The sequence below is a fragment of the Rhinatrema bivittatum genome, chromosome 1 (assembly GCF_901001135.1).
Source record: "Rhinatrema bivittatum chromosome 1, aRhiBiv1.1, whole genome shotgun sequence".
Classification (NCBI taxonomy): Eukaryota; Metazoa; Chordata; class Amphibia; order Gymnophiona; family Rhinatrematidae; genus Rhinatrema; species Rhinatrema bivittatum.
In genome coordinates this window covers 77,423,917-77,440,090 of record NC_042615.1, presented here as the reverse complement: position 1 = coordinate 77,440,090, position 16,174 = coordinate 77,423,917, and the positions used below count along the sequence as shown (strand labels likewise).

Genomic DNA, 16,174 nt, shown 5'->3' with positions numbered 1-16,174 from the left:
TTTAATCGAACACTGTCATTACGCCAAAACCTCTTCGTATCTCCACACCCTAAGACATACAATAAAATTACAAACAATTACAACATTTTTTTTTTTTAAATGTCACAAGAAACTTCCAACATAGACAGCTTCCCGCACAAATTCGTACCACCAAAAATATCTATTTAACGCAACCACTTCTTACCTTCTGCGGAACCAAATAGTTCTCAAAACAGAGCACCCTTGCAAACGTGAATTTAACAATGGCGCCTTAGCGCTCAATATCACCCAACCTTTCATTTTCTATTTAAAGCCCAGACCCTAATGTCACCGGAAGTTAGACGTCATAAGAGCTGTCAATCAAAACATCACCTATATCCAATCAAAACACAGACCAGTCCAATTCTTTGTTCAACCCCTTAGGTGCCAAATCTTCCAAATCTCAGGAGGCCATAAGGATTTGGAAGAGGGCGTGTGACACCACGCTGTTCTGCAGGCAACCTGTGTTCCAGTGATTTCCAATATGTTGGCTAATCGCCTCAACAGGATTTTTCATCCTCACAAATTATCCCTACAGCAGTCAGTAGCAGACAAGCTATTCAACCTTTGGGGCATCCATTGATTGATCTCTTCATGTCAGAGAAAAATAGAAAAGTGGACATATGTTGCCCCATTCTTCTAAGCAAGCTCAGATCCGCTACAGATGCTTTTCTGCTAATCTGGAATGCAGATCTCATGTACACTTTTCCACCATGCCATGATAATGCAGAAAGTGCTCAAAGACTGGGCTCACTTGATGATTATTGCATCAGCATGGCCCAGACAAGTGTGGTTCTCAAACTCTTCCTGTTGTCCATCAACCCCTTGATTCTTCCAAGGGCTGTTTTGATCTTACTGACTCAAGAAGAGGGCTGATTGTATTATCCGAACCTCCTCTCCATAAAATTGACGGCATGGATGTTGAGTGCTCACTGATTACATACCTATCCCTAACTAAAGAAGTTGAAGATGTATCCCTCAACCAGAAGGGGTTACAGTTCTAAATGTAAACAGTTTTTGCCTGATGTCAGTGGAGCTCCATGGACCCATTTGCTTATGAACCAAAAGAGCTGCTTCAGTGCTTATTCTCTTTCCTCCTTGGGTCTCTGTACTTCTTCAGTCAAGGTGCCACTCATCCTTTAGTGTCAAAGATTATGAAAGGCTTATGGCATTCCAGACCCCTTGTAGCTAAACCACTAGTATCATGGGATCTGGTGCTTAGTAATATGGTACTGGCGCAGCTTACGAAGCCACCTTCAAACCAAATGGAGTTTGCCTCCTTGAATTTTCTCAAATGTTGTGATTACGTCAACTAGAAACATTAGTGAGCTTTAGACACTAGCACATTACTCTCCATATATACAATTCTTCTACAATAGGGTGGTGCCCCACACCCACTCCAAATTTGTATACAAGTGAGGTCAGATTTTCATTTAAATCAAGCCATTGTGTTACCCATTTTCTTTCCAAGGCTGCACGCACAGAAAAGTGGGAAAACCTCTTCATTTATTGGACATAAGAAAAGCTTAGCTTACTACTAAAAGAGAAGTCAACTATGTCATCAGGCTTCTCAACTATTCATCTTGTATGATCCTATTTGGTCATAGCAGTTGCCAAGGGCATTTTGTCCAACTAGATAGCAGACTGTATCGCACATTAAGCTCTTGCTGGTCTCCAGATCACAGACTCCATTAAGGCTCATCAAGTGTTAGCTATGGCTACATCAGTGACTCATCCACAAGCCATACCTATTGAGCACATCTGCAAAGCTGCCGATTGGTCATCAGTTCACTCCTTCACATCCCATTATTGCCTGGATAATCTATCAAAAAGTGACAGAAAATTTGGACAAGCAGTTTTACATAGTCTGTTACTATCCATGCTCCATAATAGGGTCTGGGTTGATATTTCAGTAAATCCTGTGCTACAACCATCAGCTTGGGCCATCCCATGTGTCATGGCTAAGTCAGCTCTGTTTGTTGATGAAGAAAGTAAGTTTGCTTACTGCAAAGTAAGTTTGCTTACTTAGTTTGCTTCACTACTCTGTGAAGAGCAGGATGAAGTAGCCATGCTTAATACTTGCCCACCTCCATGGAGAGTCAACTACCTAAAGCTTGGCTCTAAAATTGACACAGGGGCTCACAAGACAGCGCTCAAGTGGGAACTCCCACACCTGCTCAGTAGATCAAAACTCTATGATCTGAGAGAGAAAGGTCCATTTGAAGCCATCGGCTGACATCTATATATCATGGCTAACTCATCACGCAGCTTCCAGTAAGTAATCTTGCTTTCTTTTATCCTCTCTGCCTTGGGTTTAAATTTCTTTTTTCCTGTGTAAAAACAGTAGTATCATTTAAGCACCCTTACTAATTTTTGTTTCAGTATATTTCCAAAGAAACAATTAAAAAAAATGAACTATTGAATTGTGATTTTTTTTTTCAAATATGCATACTGTTAGACGTGCATAGTGATCGGTTTGTTACTGAATTATTGTCTTGGATTTGTTTCTGAATAGGATACACAGAAGACATATTCAGCCATTATTCAGCTTACTAAGTTAGTCGGATAAATTTATCTGAGATAATCAGAGGTGCAGTTGCAGTGCTGAATAAAGGTCTTACACTTATCCAACTAACTATCGACACTTATCTAGCAAGATACCTGGATAAGTAGCTCCATCCTGGAACACCCCCATCCCACCCCTCACCTATCCGGATAAACAGTTGGCTAAATGGCAGCCACTCACAATGGCTTAATATTTATATAAAGCCACTTAGCTGGCCAAGTCAGAACATTATCAGCTAAGACAAGTGGCACTGAATATCAACCTAGTATTGTGGGACCAGAATATTTTGATGTATGATGGTAACCCCTCATTGAAAAAGATTTAAAATTAGTAATGTTATAAACTAATACTTGTCTGTCAATAAAAGAGTTTGGGAATATATCATTGATATATTTTTGTGAGTTTGTGACATTGTAGAAAAAGAAAATTAAAAAAGTTGAGGACACAAAACCATCTCTAATTGTATATAGAAAGCAAGTCTCCTTTTAAAGGGATACATTTTAAGACTGTCAAGGTTATTTTAGATTACATTTATTTTTTTTAATCCTTATTTAGTGAATTAATTAGATGCTATTAGGACTGAGATTACTATGAGTAAATTTAAGTTTATCCTCTTGCTTGATCATTTTTATCATCAGTTGAACCTCTTATCATTCCTAAACTTGTTTAGATTGAATGACCATACTAACCCTTCATGGTCAGTACATTTTAGTAAAATCTTTCAGAACTTTACCAGACTTTAAAGACAGACAGGCTTTTCTTATGCATCCCCAGAGAGTTAAACTTATCATGAACAGAAGCAACTAGCTGCTGCCAGATGAAAACAAAGTCCACATAAAACTGTATTTCATCTCGTAGCCTTGTATTCCTGCCTCTCGCTCAGTAAAACCCAACATAGAATTTTATAAAGGAGGGTGAGTTAAAACATGATAAAAATGAAGTTGCTTTTATTTCAATCCATTTAAATATGTGTGTGTGTGTGGAGGAAAGAGGGATTAAAATTCAGACAACTCGTTTAGGAGCACAATTGTGGTGAGGTAACATTTGATGTAGTATGACAAATGGTGACAGTATCACATAGAATAATGGAAGGGACAGCCTGTCAGTATTCACTAATCTATAAACTAAATCAGAATCAAGCTATACTAGAACTAGAGTTCTAGACATTAAGAAATGCTGACTTCAAGAAAATGAATGGTTGTGCTTAGGAAGCCTTATAAGGAGGAGGAGAATCTAAGGTTTACAGCAGAACAATGGACAACAATAAAAAGGATTTTTGAAATGACAACAAAACAAGCATGATATCAAAGAAAATAAGGAGACCACTAGGGTTTTGTAAAAAAAATAACTGCTGGTTAGATTTCATGAGGGTAATTTTCAAAGGCATTTCCGCAGGTAAAACTCTATCGGGGTTGAAATTTAAGTTCTGCATGAATAGCCTGTATGCATGTAAGTTTACCCACAGTGGGCAGAGACATTTTTGGGGCAGTGTTGGGGAGGGATTTGCAGTTACATGCATACTTCTGTATTTTCAAAAGTGTATGGGCAGATTTTCTCAAATATATTCTGCATAGAAAATAGCATCGGTAAAAAAAAAAAATAGAAAAAACATGGTTGAAAAATCCCATAGGCCATATCTAGTAACGTATAATGACAGCAGAAAAAGACCAAAACGGTCCATGTAGTCTGCCCAGCAAGCTTTCCAAGGTAGTTACTGCTTCTCCCTGCAGGTTACCCCCCCCCCCCCCATTTCTGTTTAGTAACTGCTGCTCTGTGGCGGTTAAACTTTTTAATTTATTCCCATCCTCTAGCCTTTAGAGATCCACAGTGTTTATCCCATGCCCCTTTGAAATCCTTCACAGTTTTAGTCTTGACCACTTCCTCCAAAAGGGCATTCCAGGCATCCACCACCCTCTCAGTGAAGAAATATTTCCTGATATTGGTTCTAAGTCTTCCTCCCTGGAGTTTCAAATTGCTATTCACATAAGAACATAAGATATGCACTACTGGGCCAGATCAAGGGTCCATCAAGCCCAGCATCTAGTTTCCAAGTCACAAGAACCTGGCAAGTACCCAAACAAATAGATCTCAAGCAACTATTCCTTACTGATTAATAGCAGTTTATGGATTTTTTTTCCTCTAGGAACTTATCCAAATCTTTTTTTAAACCCAGTTCAATTAATGCCTTAACCACATCCTCTGGCAATGAATTCCAGAGCTTAACTATATGCTGAGTGAAAAACAATTTTCTTCAGTTTGTTTAAAATGAGCTACTTGCTAACTTAATGGAGTTGCCCCCTAGTCCTTCTATTATCTGATAGTGTAAATAACCTATTTACATTAATTGTTCAAGTCCCTTCATGATTTTTTAGACCTCTATCATATCCCCCCTCAGTCGTCTCTTCTCCAAACTGAACAGCCCTAACTTCTTTAGCCTTTCCTCATAGGGGAGCCGTTCCATGCCCCTTATTTTGCTCTCCTTTCTCTGCACTTTCTCCAGAGCAACTATATCTTTCTTGAGATGCAGCAACCAGAATTGCACACAGTATTCAAGGTGTGGTCTCACCATGGAGAGATAGAGGCATTATGACATCCACCATTTTATTCAACATTCCCTTCCTAATAACTCCTAACATCATTTGTTTGCTTTTTTCATTGCCATAGCATACTGGGCAGATGATTTCAATGTATTATCCACTATGACACCTAGATCTATTTCGTGGGTGGTAACTCCTAAGATAGAACCTAACATTGTGTAACTACAGCAAGGGTTATTTTTCCCTATATTGCATCACTTTGCACTTGCCCACGTTAAATTTCATCTGCCATTTGGAAGACCAATCTTCCAGTCTCATAAAGTCCTTCTGCAATTTATCACAATCCGCTTGAGATTTAACTGCTCTGCTTAATTTTGTGTCATCCGCAAATTTGATCACCTCACTCATCGTACCACTTTCCAGATCATTTATGAATATATTAAAAAGCACCTGTCCAATTACAGATCCCTGAGGCACTCCACTACCTTTTTCCTACCCTGTTTCCTGTCTTTTAACAAGTTTGCAGCCACATCAACTGTTCAGCTCTACAATCTCTATCACTCCTTCAGAGATCCCTTTATTTACCCCATATTTTCTTGTATTCAGATACTGTCCTTGTCACTACTACTATTTCTGGGAGGTTGTTCCATGTATCTACCACCCTCTTTGTAAAAAAAAAAAAAAAAAAGTTTCCTTACATTGTGTCTGATTCTACCACTTTTCACCTTCATCCTATAGAAACATAACATAATCATAAAAATGACAGCAGAAAAGGACCAAATGCTCCATCCAATCTGCCCAGCAAACTTAAGGTAGTAACTGCCACTCTGTTCAGGTTACTCCCATGTTTCTCTTAAGGATAGTAACTGCCACACCGTGCAGTTATCCCCTAACCTTATGATAACCCATAAAAGTTGCAGCTAGCAACATTTTTTACTGGGTGATAAGCTGTCTTGAAAATTCAGACAGTGCTGCTTGATGTGCTTTGGTTATGGACATGGCCATAGAAGCAGTCCTGTGCTTTTTCCCATATGTCTGTGAATCAGTATCCCAGACCGTGGAAGTTGGGGCCTTCTTGGTGGTTGTCTGAATTCAATTTCCCATTTCCCCTGCCATCAAAGTGGGAAGCAATGATGCATTTGAATTAAAAGCATCAAGGCTTATTGGTTAAGGGTAGTAATATCCATGCCTTCTGCTAAGGGTAGTAATCAAGACCAGCAAGTTTACCCCTCTGCATGCTTTTCTCATGCATGTCATCTAGCCTTTAGAGATCCACAGTGTTTATTCCATGCCCCTTTGAATTATTTGATTATTTTCAGCTTCACCACTTCCTATGAAAGTGCATGCCAAGCATCCACCACTCTCTCCGTGAAGAAATATTTCCTAACCTTGGTTCTGAGTCATCCTCTCTGGAGTTTCAGTTCAAGACCACTAGTTCTATTCTTTTCTTTCCATTGGAAAAGTTTAGTAGTTTGTACATCATCATTAAAACTTTTCAAGTATCATATCTCTCCTGCACCTCTTCTCTTCCAGGGTATAAATATTTAGAGCCTTCAGCCTTCTTCTTGTAAGTCTTCTGATAGTGACCCCACACCTTTTTGGTCACCCTTCTCTAGACCGCCTCCATCCGGTCTCTATCCTTTTTGCAATACAGGGTCCAGAACTGAACACAGTACTCCAGGTAAGGCCTCACCAAGGACCTGTACAAATGCATTATCATCTCCTTTTTCTTACTGGTTATTCCTCTCTCTATGCAGCCCAGCATTCTTCTGCCTTTAGCTATTGCCTTGTCACATTGCTTCGCCATCTTCAGATTGCCAGACACTATTACCCCAAAATTTCTTTCTAGGTCCCTGCACTTCAGTCTTTCCATCCCCATTGCATACTATTTTGTTTTACTGCATCCCAGATGCATGACTCTTCACTACTTGGCATTGAATCACAGCTGCTAAATCTTTAACCACTCTCCAAGCTTTCTTAAATCATTTTTCATTCTCTCTCCTCCTTCAGGTGTGTCCACTCTATTGCAGATCGTAGTATCATCCGCAAATAGACAAACATTACTTTCCATTCCTTTCACAATGTCTCTCACAAAGATATTGAATAGAATCAATCCCAACACCGATCCCTGTGGCATTCTACTTAACACTGATCTCTCTTCAGAGTAGATTCGATTTACCATTACACACTCTGTCCTATCAGCCAACCAGTTTGTAACCAGTTTGGCGCTCACTCCCAAGCTTCTCATTTTATTCACAAGCTTTGCGGAACTGTATCAAAATCTTTGCTGAAATTCAAGTAGATTACATCGAGCGCTCTTCCTCGATCCACTTCTTTAGTTACCCAATCAAAAAAAATCAATCATGTCCCTTCATTGCAGATCCTCTTTTCCATTGAAGGAGGCTTTGCTCCTTTTCATTGATACTTTGTAGGTATTTAAATGTCTCTCTCATATCTCCCTTCTCACCTTTCTTCTAGAGTATACATGCTTAGATCTTTGTCTCCATACACTTTATAGTGAAGACTATGTACCATTTTATTACTCATGCTCTGGACCAACTCCATTCTGTTTATATCCTTTTTGAAGGTATGCTCTCGAGAATTATGCACAGTATTCCAAATAAAGTTTCCCCAGGGATTTATACAGAGGCAATGTTACCTCCTGTTTTTCTCCTGAATATTCCTCTCTCTTCCTTTAGAGCATAAGAACATAAGATTTGAAATACTGGTCAGACCAAACACCCATGAAGCCCAGCATTCTGTTTTCAAATGGGGCTAATCCAGGTCATAAGTATCTAGCAGGATCCACAAAGGGTAGATAGATTCCAGAAAAAGCCTCTGTAACTTTTCCCAGGGATTCCTGCATCTCCACCCTATAATGATTTATGGACTTTTCCTCCAGGAGCTTGTCCAAACCTTTTTTTTTTTTTTTGTTAAATGCAGCTACACTACAGCTTTCACCGCATCCTCTGGCAACAAATTCCAGAGCTTAATTATTAGTTGATAAAAAAATATTTTTTCCTATTAGTTTCTAAATCTTGTCAAAAAACAACCTTGTATCGGACATCGGCATCAAAGGTACCGCCCTCAGCTGGTTCAGATCGTTCCTTCAAAACAGATTCTATAAGGTTAAAATCAACAATAAAGAGTCACACCCCATCAGCTCTACCTTGGGAGTCCCACAAGGATCCTCATTATCTCCAACTCTTTTCAACATATACTTGCTCCCGCTTTGCCAGCTCCTTTCCAAACTAAATCTAACTCATTACTTATACGCAGATGATGTCCAAATTCTCATACCGATTACCAACTCACTAGATAAAACCCTCGAGTTCTGGAACACCTGCCTTCAATCCATAAACAACCTTCTTACAAGCCTCAATTTGATCCTGAATACAAACAAGACAGAGCTTCTACTCGTCACCCAAGACTAAAATTATCCAGAGACAAACAGACACCCCTCAATTCAACCAGTTTTCTCCCCTCAAGCCAGAAACCTAGGAGTCATCATGGATTACAATCTGAACCTCAAAAGTTTCATCAATAACACCACAAAGGATTGCTTTTTTAAACTTCAAGTCTTAAAACATTAGTAGCTGAGACCCCTCCTCCACTTCCAGGACTACTTTACAGTTCTCCAGGCAATCATTTTCTCAAAAATCGATTACTGCAATTCACTCCTCGGCCTCCCTACCAACACCATCAAACCTTTACAGATGCTGCAGAACGCAACGGCAAGAATTCTGACCAAGACCAACAGAAGAGACCATATTACTCCCATCCTGCGGAATCTACACTGGCTCCCAATCAAATTCAGAATTTTATACAAAACTCTAACGATCATTCACAAAGCCATTCACAACATCACACCACTGGAACTCAAGATCCCACTTCGGCCACGAATACCCTCTAGACCGGTGAGATCAGCGTATAGAGACACCCTCCATGCCCCCCTCATCAAAACATCAGTAAGAAAGAGAGCGCTTTCCACATCTGGCCCAACACAATGGAACTCTCTCCCGCCAGATCTCTGGCTCGAAAGATGCACGATTACATTTAAAAAAAAGACTCAAAACCTGGCTGTTCACCCAAGCCTTCTCTTGCTCAGACGAACAGTAGAGTCTTTTTGTACCTTAGAGTCAGTTATGCTGCTCGCCACTAGAACAACATCTCTAGCTTTCTGTTCTTTATGCAGATGATCTCTTCCAGTTATCCCCATGTTAAACCATGTTACTGATCCAAGTTTGCTCATCCTTGTTTTAATGTAATGCATTCTTTTGCACAGGTTTTTGTTATAATGTAAACTGAATTGATTTGTAACTTGTTACAAGAATATCGGTATATAAGAGTCCTAAATAAATAAATAATTAAATGTACAACTTAACTTCCTTGTTTGTCCCCTAGTCTTTATACTTCTTGAAAGAGTAAACAATCAATTAAAGCTTACTCATTCCTCTCCACTCATTTATTTTGTAGTAGTCTATAATATTTCCCCTCAGTCACCTATTCTCCAAGCTGAAGAGTCCTAGTCTTTTAGCCTTTCATCATAGGGGAATCGTTCCATCCTGTTTAACATTTTGGTTGCCCTTCTCTGTATGGTTTCTAATTTCTCTTTTGAGTTATGACCAAACTGCACACAGTACTCAAGATGGATAAGAACATGGAGAGATGCAGAAGCAAAATGGTATTCAGTTTTATTCTGCATTCCTTTCCTAACCTAGCATTCTGTTTGCTTTCTTGGCTGCTGCTGCTGCACACTGAGGTGAAGATTTCAACATATCAGTGATGGCACCTAGTTCCTTTTCCTGAATGGTGACTACTAATGTGGAACCTTGCATTGTGTAGCTATAATTTAGATTACTCTTCCCTAAGTGCATCCCTTTGCTGTTACCTTCTCTACCTGTTAGCAATGTGCAGGTAGTTTTGGTGCGCTAATTTTCAAAGGTGAAATTATGTGCCTACTTTCTCTTTGAAAATTGGTATAACCTATATGTATATTTGATTTGAAAATGTATGTGGGCTGTGATAAAATTACCCCCATTTGTACATAGTCTTAGTGTTAGTGATATAAAGTAGATGCATGTTCCTGATTAAATGACAGATTTATGGGCAACGTGTCTTTCATTTGTAAAGCAAATAGATTAAAAATCTGGAACTGGTGCTACTAAGTAATATGTCATAAATGTATCACTTACATGCCTCTGTAAGTGATAAATATTCTAAAACCATTAATTGAATAGTAAATGATTCAGGCTTACAAATTTTTTTTTTTTTTTTTGCAGCCTATGCTGCATCAGTGCCTCATTTGCAATCTTCACATTGATAGGACTTTCTTTTCTGGTAGCAGCTTCTCTTTTTAAATGTATTATTGATTGGATACATCAGTCAACAGCAGGATACAGCATTTGAATGTCATGAGTCAGTATGCAATTCCAGTAGCTTAGTAAAAATATGCTCACTGTTGCGCATTCCTGTGTTTCAGTAATAATTGAGTCACTGAAGGACATCCCTCCATTAAGTGAAGACAGTGTAATTTTCAAAGAAGATAGGCATGCAATTGGAAAGGTGAGTAAATTGATAAAACTATTTATAGAAAATGTTAACACATAACTGAAAAAGCAGGAAGAATGATTTAGTAGAAGACTAGACAGTGATTAAGGAGTAATCTTGTGATATGAGTTGACCTTCATACCTTTTCCACTGACCTTCACACCTTGCACAAATTGAAAATTATGTAGTTTGTCTTAATTTTTCTTTTCCAATCAACAGATTAAAAACAAACAAGTTTCATTATCTATTTGAAAGTTTTTGTAATGCTATGATGTAGTGTGGAAGGTAGCAATCGCTATCAGATAGACTCCAAATCCTCACCCTTCCCCTGAAGTCATGGCTCCTGAATCCAATCAATAGTTGTTACACTTGAGCAAAGACCATGACTCTCTCATTTCCCAAGGGGCTGTGAGCCCTGCCTCTGTAGCATCCTGATCCCCAGCCAACCTGAGGAGAAGATGACCAAAGTCAGGTGTCAAACAAGGGAGCATCCACATGGTAATGCATAGCATTGCCACTGAATCACTAGGCCAGCATTTGAACTGAATTTCTGAAGAGAGAATCTTTTCTTGAGAAACCTTGAGCAAGTGAAAATGATTTAACAGGTATGCTGTTATGATCATAACTATTTGGCCGCCGTAATTGGAGTCCTATTGGTATATATTGCACTATTTCCTAGCGTGTAGCCAGATGGACTCAGGACCAATTGGGTATTGTGCTCTCCTGATAGCAGATGGGAGACGGAGTCAGATTTCAAAGCTGACGTCAGCCTACATATACCCGTGCAGCATGCTTAGCTCTTCAGTATTTCTCTGTCTCCATAGCAGATGCAGACACTATCCCAAACGAGAATAGTGTAACATTTACAAGAAATAAGAAAGAAAATTTACCTTCAAGAAGAAAGCCCCACTTCTCCTGCGGTGAAACCTATCTGTCCCTTCCCCAGTCAAGGCTTTCCTGAGGTGATTTTCGATATCCCTCAGAGGGTGAGCCTTAGTCCGCCAGCCGATTCCCGACATAGACTTAGCCCCCAGGATGGCTGAAAGACAGCGGGTGCAGATTTGAGCACGGCGGTGAAGGTATTCCCCTCTCCCCCCCCCGCAGCTGGAGACCGCCCGGCATACGTCCGGTAATCGCCGAGACTAGGTAAGGTGGAAACCTTTACTTCTAAGTCTCCGGTCTCCAAGGCTCGAACAGCTGTACTATCCTTCCTCCGACGAGGTTTAAATAGGGTTGAGCAGCCCTCCTTGGGGCAGGCCCCGATCTGGTGCAAGGGTCTACACAAGTGGAGACCCTCCGGGGGGGGGGGGGGGGGGGGCGGCGCCATCTTGCCTTCGGGGTCGTCGGCACCATTTTCCCCCTCCAACCGACGGTACACTCGGGCTAGGCTGGAGGCCCGAAGCGCCTAACTTAAGCGCTTAACTACGGTTGAGTGCACAGCAGTGTGCAGATCTGGGTTGTGCGCACAGCGACGCGCACAACTAGGCCGCACGCACAACTGGGCGCATAACTGTGCCACGCGCACAAACAACGTTGCCCACAAGCACAGCTTGTGCGCATAACTTCTGCACTCCCGACGCTCACAACTAAGCGCTTCCACGCATAACTCCACGCACGGGCGAGTTCCTAAGCCCTACACATGCACAAACAATGACACCGCCATCCAAGAAAGCCAGGAGACCCTTCCTCTGCCCAGCCTGCCACTTAAGAGCTGCACAGCCTGGATTGGAATCCCTCCTGTGCCAACAGTGTGAACAGAACCAGGGAGAACCAAATCAAGAACCTCTACAGCAGGGGTCAGGAACCTTTTTGGCTGAGAGAGCCATAAACGCCACATATTTTAAAATGTAATTCCATGAGAGCCATACAATATGTTTAAAACAAAATACAAGTAAATGTGTGCATTTTATGTAAGATCACACTTTTAAAGTACAATAAGTCTCTGAAAATATTACACCAGGCCTTAAGACACCAATACATCTCCTATTAGGAAAACGGACCAAGTCAGGCTGCTATAGAGTCCTACACAGAAACCACACGCCAGCAGAAAACCTCACCTGAATCACGTGCTGTCCCTCACCTAACATAGAATAAAGAGACCAAAACACATGCAGAAAAAACTGAATTGGAAACTGCAACAAGCCAGAGTCTCTGTATGCAGTGTAACAAAGGAAAAAAGAAACATCACCCATCCTTATAAAACAAATCATGAAATATAAAATCATCAGCAGTAAAACTGTACTAACAAAAAGAACATATTTCGAAACAGCTGATGAGTGGAATATTCAATAATTAAAAACTCATATAAAACATTTCCAGATACCAACAAAATATTTCAAAATAGCAGACACAAAGACCCAGTAATGAAAAATAAGGATACAAAATTTTTTTTGCATACCTGGGAACGTTTGATATCAGGTGTCCTGAGATTGTTCTGAATTAGCAGGAGGTGGGGTGGTTTGCTTGGAACTTTCTCCTCTCTCAGTCACATACCAGCGCTCTCTCTCACACTGGCTCTCAATGACACACCTATACACACATGCTCTCAGTACTCACATATACCCATGTTTTTCTCTCTCACTTATATAGGCTCTTAATTACGCATTTACACACATGCTATCTTTTCACGCTTACACACACACACACAGGCTTTCAATCACATAAATACATGCTGTCTTTTTCTCTCACACACAGACTCTCATTCACATGCTTACAAACATGTCCTCTTTTTCTCTCATTTACACACAGGCTCTCAATCACATACTCACATGCTCCCTCACCTAAATCAGCTCTCAATCACACACAGACACACATGGTCTCTCTCTCTCATTTAAACACAGGCTCTCAATCACATACTCACATGCTCCATCACCTAAACCAGCTCTCAATCACACAGACACACATGATCTCTCTCTTACTTATACACACAGGCTCTTAATCATACATACACATGATTTCTCTCACACACAAAGGATCTCAATCATACACACATACTCTTTCACACAAACAGGTTTTCAATCACAAACTTACACATACAGGTTCCCAATGGTAAACTTACATTCATGCTCTCTCACAGGCAGGCTCTCAATCACAGACATACTCTCTTTCACACGTACAAGCTCTCAATCAATCATTCACATACATGCAATCTCTCTCTCACACTCACTCACACACACACACAAGAGGAAGTGGAGATGCATCGCTCACTCACACACACAGGCAGGCAGGCAGGCAGCCCCCCCCCCCCCCCCCGCGGCCCGGAAGAGGAAGTGGAGGGTATCGGGTGCCTGCGCGGCAAGGAGAGGCCACGCTAGTGCGCTCGGCATCGGCCCGAAGAAAAGAAGACTGCAGCGCGGCTCGGAGGAAAATGAAGAGCTTCAACCGCGGCCGATGGGACTCCGCCTCCGCGAGGGCTGAAAATGAAGAGGTTAGCGTTGGGAGGAGGCTGCTGCTGCCGCGAGTTCCCGGGGTGGGGGAGAGAGAGTGAATGAGCGAGCAAGCTGTGTTTGCTGCTCATTCACTCTCTCTCCCCCACCCTCACCCCGGGAACTCGCGGCAGCAGCAGCCTCCTCCCAACGCTAACCTCTTCATTTTCAGCGGAGGCGGAGTCCCATCGGCCGCGGTTGAAGCTCTTCATTTTCCTCCGAGCCGCGCTGCAGTCTTCTTTTCTTCAGGCCGATGCCGAGCGCACTAGCGTGGCCTCTCCTTGCCGCGCAGGCACCCGATACTCTCCTCTTCCGGGCCGCGGGGGGGGGGGGGGGGCGGGTAGAAGAGAGCACGCCGGTGCCGCTGACTCCAGCTGTCCTGCCGCGTTCTGCCCGGGCTGACAGCATTTTAAGCCCGGGCGGAGGAGGACGGGGAGCAGCTGGGTCAGCGGGAAAGTGTGGCGACTGTCTGCGAGCCAGATGCAGCCCTCAAAAGAGCCATATCTGGCTCGCGAGCCATGGGTTCCCGACCCCTGCTCTACAGCTAGGAGAGGGATCCGGTACCATGGATGATGGCATCCCGTACCTAAGTATTTCCAACTCGGTGCCCCTGCAGGAAAATTCCTCCGGGGCTACCACTACAACCCCTCCTGGGATCAACATGGATCCAGGAACCTTCTCCTGGGTGAAATTTTTCAAAGGGCTGCAAAACTTTGTCCAGGCACAACCAACCCCTGCTGCCCACCTGACTCAAACCCAGCCAGAAGCACAAGTCCTTCCCGGCACCTCCCGGGCTTCTCGAGACATGCCTCTCCTAACCAAGAGCCTCTCTGAGGGGGATCCAGATACCTCGGTGGACAAAACAGACTCTCTGGAAGAAGGAGAAATTCCCCCAGGGATGGAGCCATACCAGACCATGCTCCAATTCTTCCACAAGGATGAATTACCAACCCTAGTGTCCAGACTGTGAAGACACTGAGTCTTCCAGGCACGGAGTCCACAGCGGAACCGAAGAATCCCATGCTGGTGTACCTCCGTAAGGCCTCATGCTATTTCCCTATGTTGGAGCCCATTAAGGAACTGATTGACCTGGAATGGAATGCTGCAGAGGCCACTTTCAAAGGGGGGAGGGCCCTAGAAGCCCTATACCCGCTGGAACCCACGGCTAAGGAACTTCTACGTTTCCCCAAAGTGGATGCTATGATCTGTGCAGTCTCAAAACGCATTATGATCCCAGTGGAGGGAGGAGCGGCACTGAAGGGTGCCCAGGATAGAAGGCTGGAAGCCATCCTTAAGCAGTCCTTTGATGTATCAGCAATGATACTACAAATTGCTTTCTGCTGTACATTAGTGGCACGTTCCTGTTTGATCTTTGCCAGAGACGCAACCACGCCCGGAGAAGCGATGGAGCCTGCGGTCTCCTTCTTCACCGATGCTACCACAAACCTCGTGCGCACCTCATCCAGGGGTGTTGCCGCTGCAGTGGCGGCAAGAAGACAATTATGGCTCAGGAATTGGTTGGCTGACGCGACTTCCAAAGCGAACCTCACAAAAATGTCGTTTATAGGATCCCTCCTGTTCGGGAGCGAACTGGAGAAATTAGCCAACAAAAGGGGTGAATATCCAGTACCCTGATTACCTGAGGACAGGAACAAAAGAACATATCCGCGCTCCTCCCCCAGAAGAACCAAGGGTAGAGGATCGCAGCGCTTTAAGCCTTACAAGAATACACAGTCCCAAGCACCTTGTCCTTCAGGAAGATATCAGTCCTTTTGGAACAGGCACATTAAGAGTGGAGCAAGCGCAGGGGCAGGCCCCGGTCGTACCCCACAATGAGAAAATGCAGACCCATCCACAAAAAGAAGACATAGGGGGCAAACTTACCCTCTTCTACCAAAGATGGGTCGAGATAACTTCGGACGAGTGGGTCCTAACTATCATTCGAGAGGGGTACTCGCTGGAATTCCACAGCATTCCCCCAGACAAATTTATGAAATCGCCGTGTCACTCCCACTCCAAGAAACTGGCAGTGGAAACCACGCTAGCAGGACTTCTCATCCTGAAGGCTATAGCCCCAG

At 42.6% G+C, this 16,174-nt stretch overlaps 1 protein-coding gene across 1 annotated transcript in view; it reads left to right on the top strand.

Moving 5' to 3' along the window:
• The window catches only part of NAF1 (nuclear assembly factor 1 ribonucleoprotein), a 344,209-nt gene that overhangs the window by 185,961 nt on the left and 142,074 nt on the right, over positions 1 to 16,174 (top strand). The window contains exon 4 of the mRNA XM_029618509.1: positions 10,604 to 10,686. Within this exon, the coding sequence (XP_029474369.1) occupies positions 10,604 to 10,686 (83 nt within the window). The remainder of the gene's footprint in view (positions 1 to 10,603; positions 10,687 to 16,174) is intronic.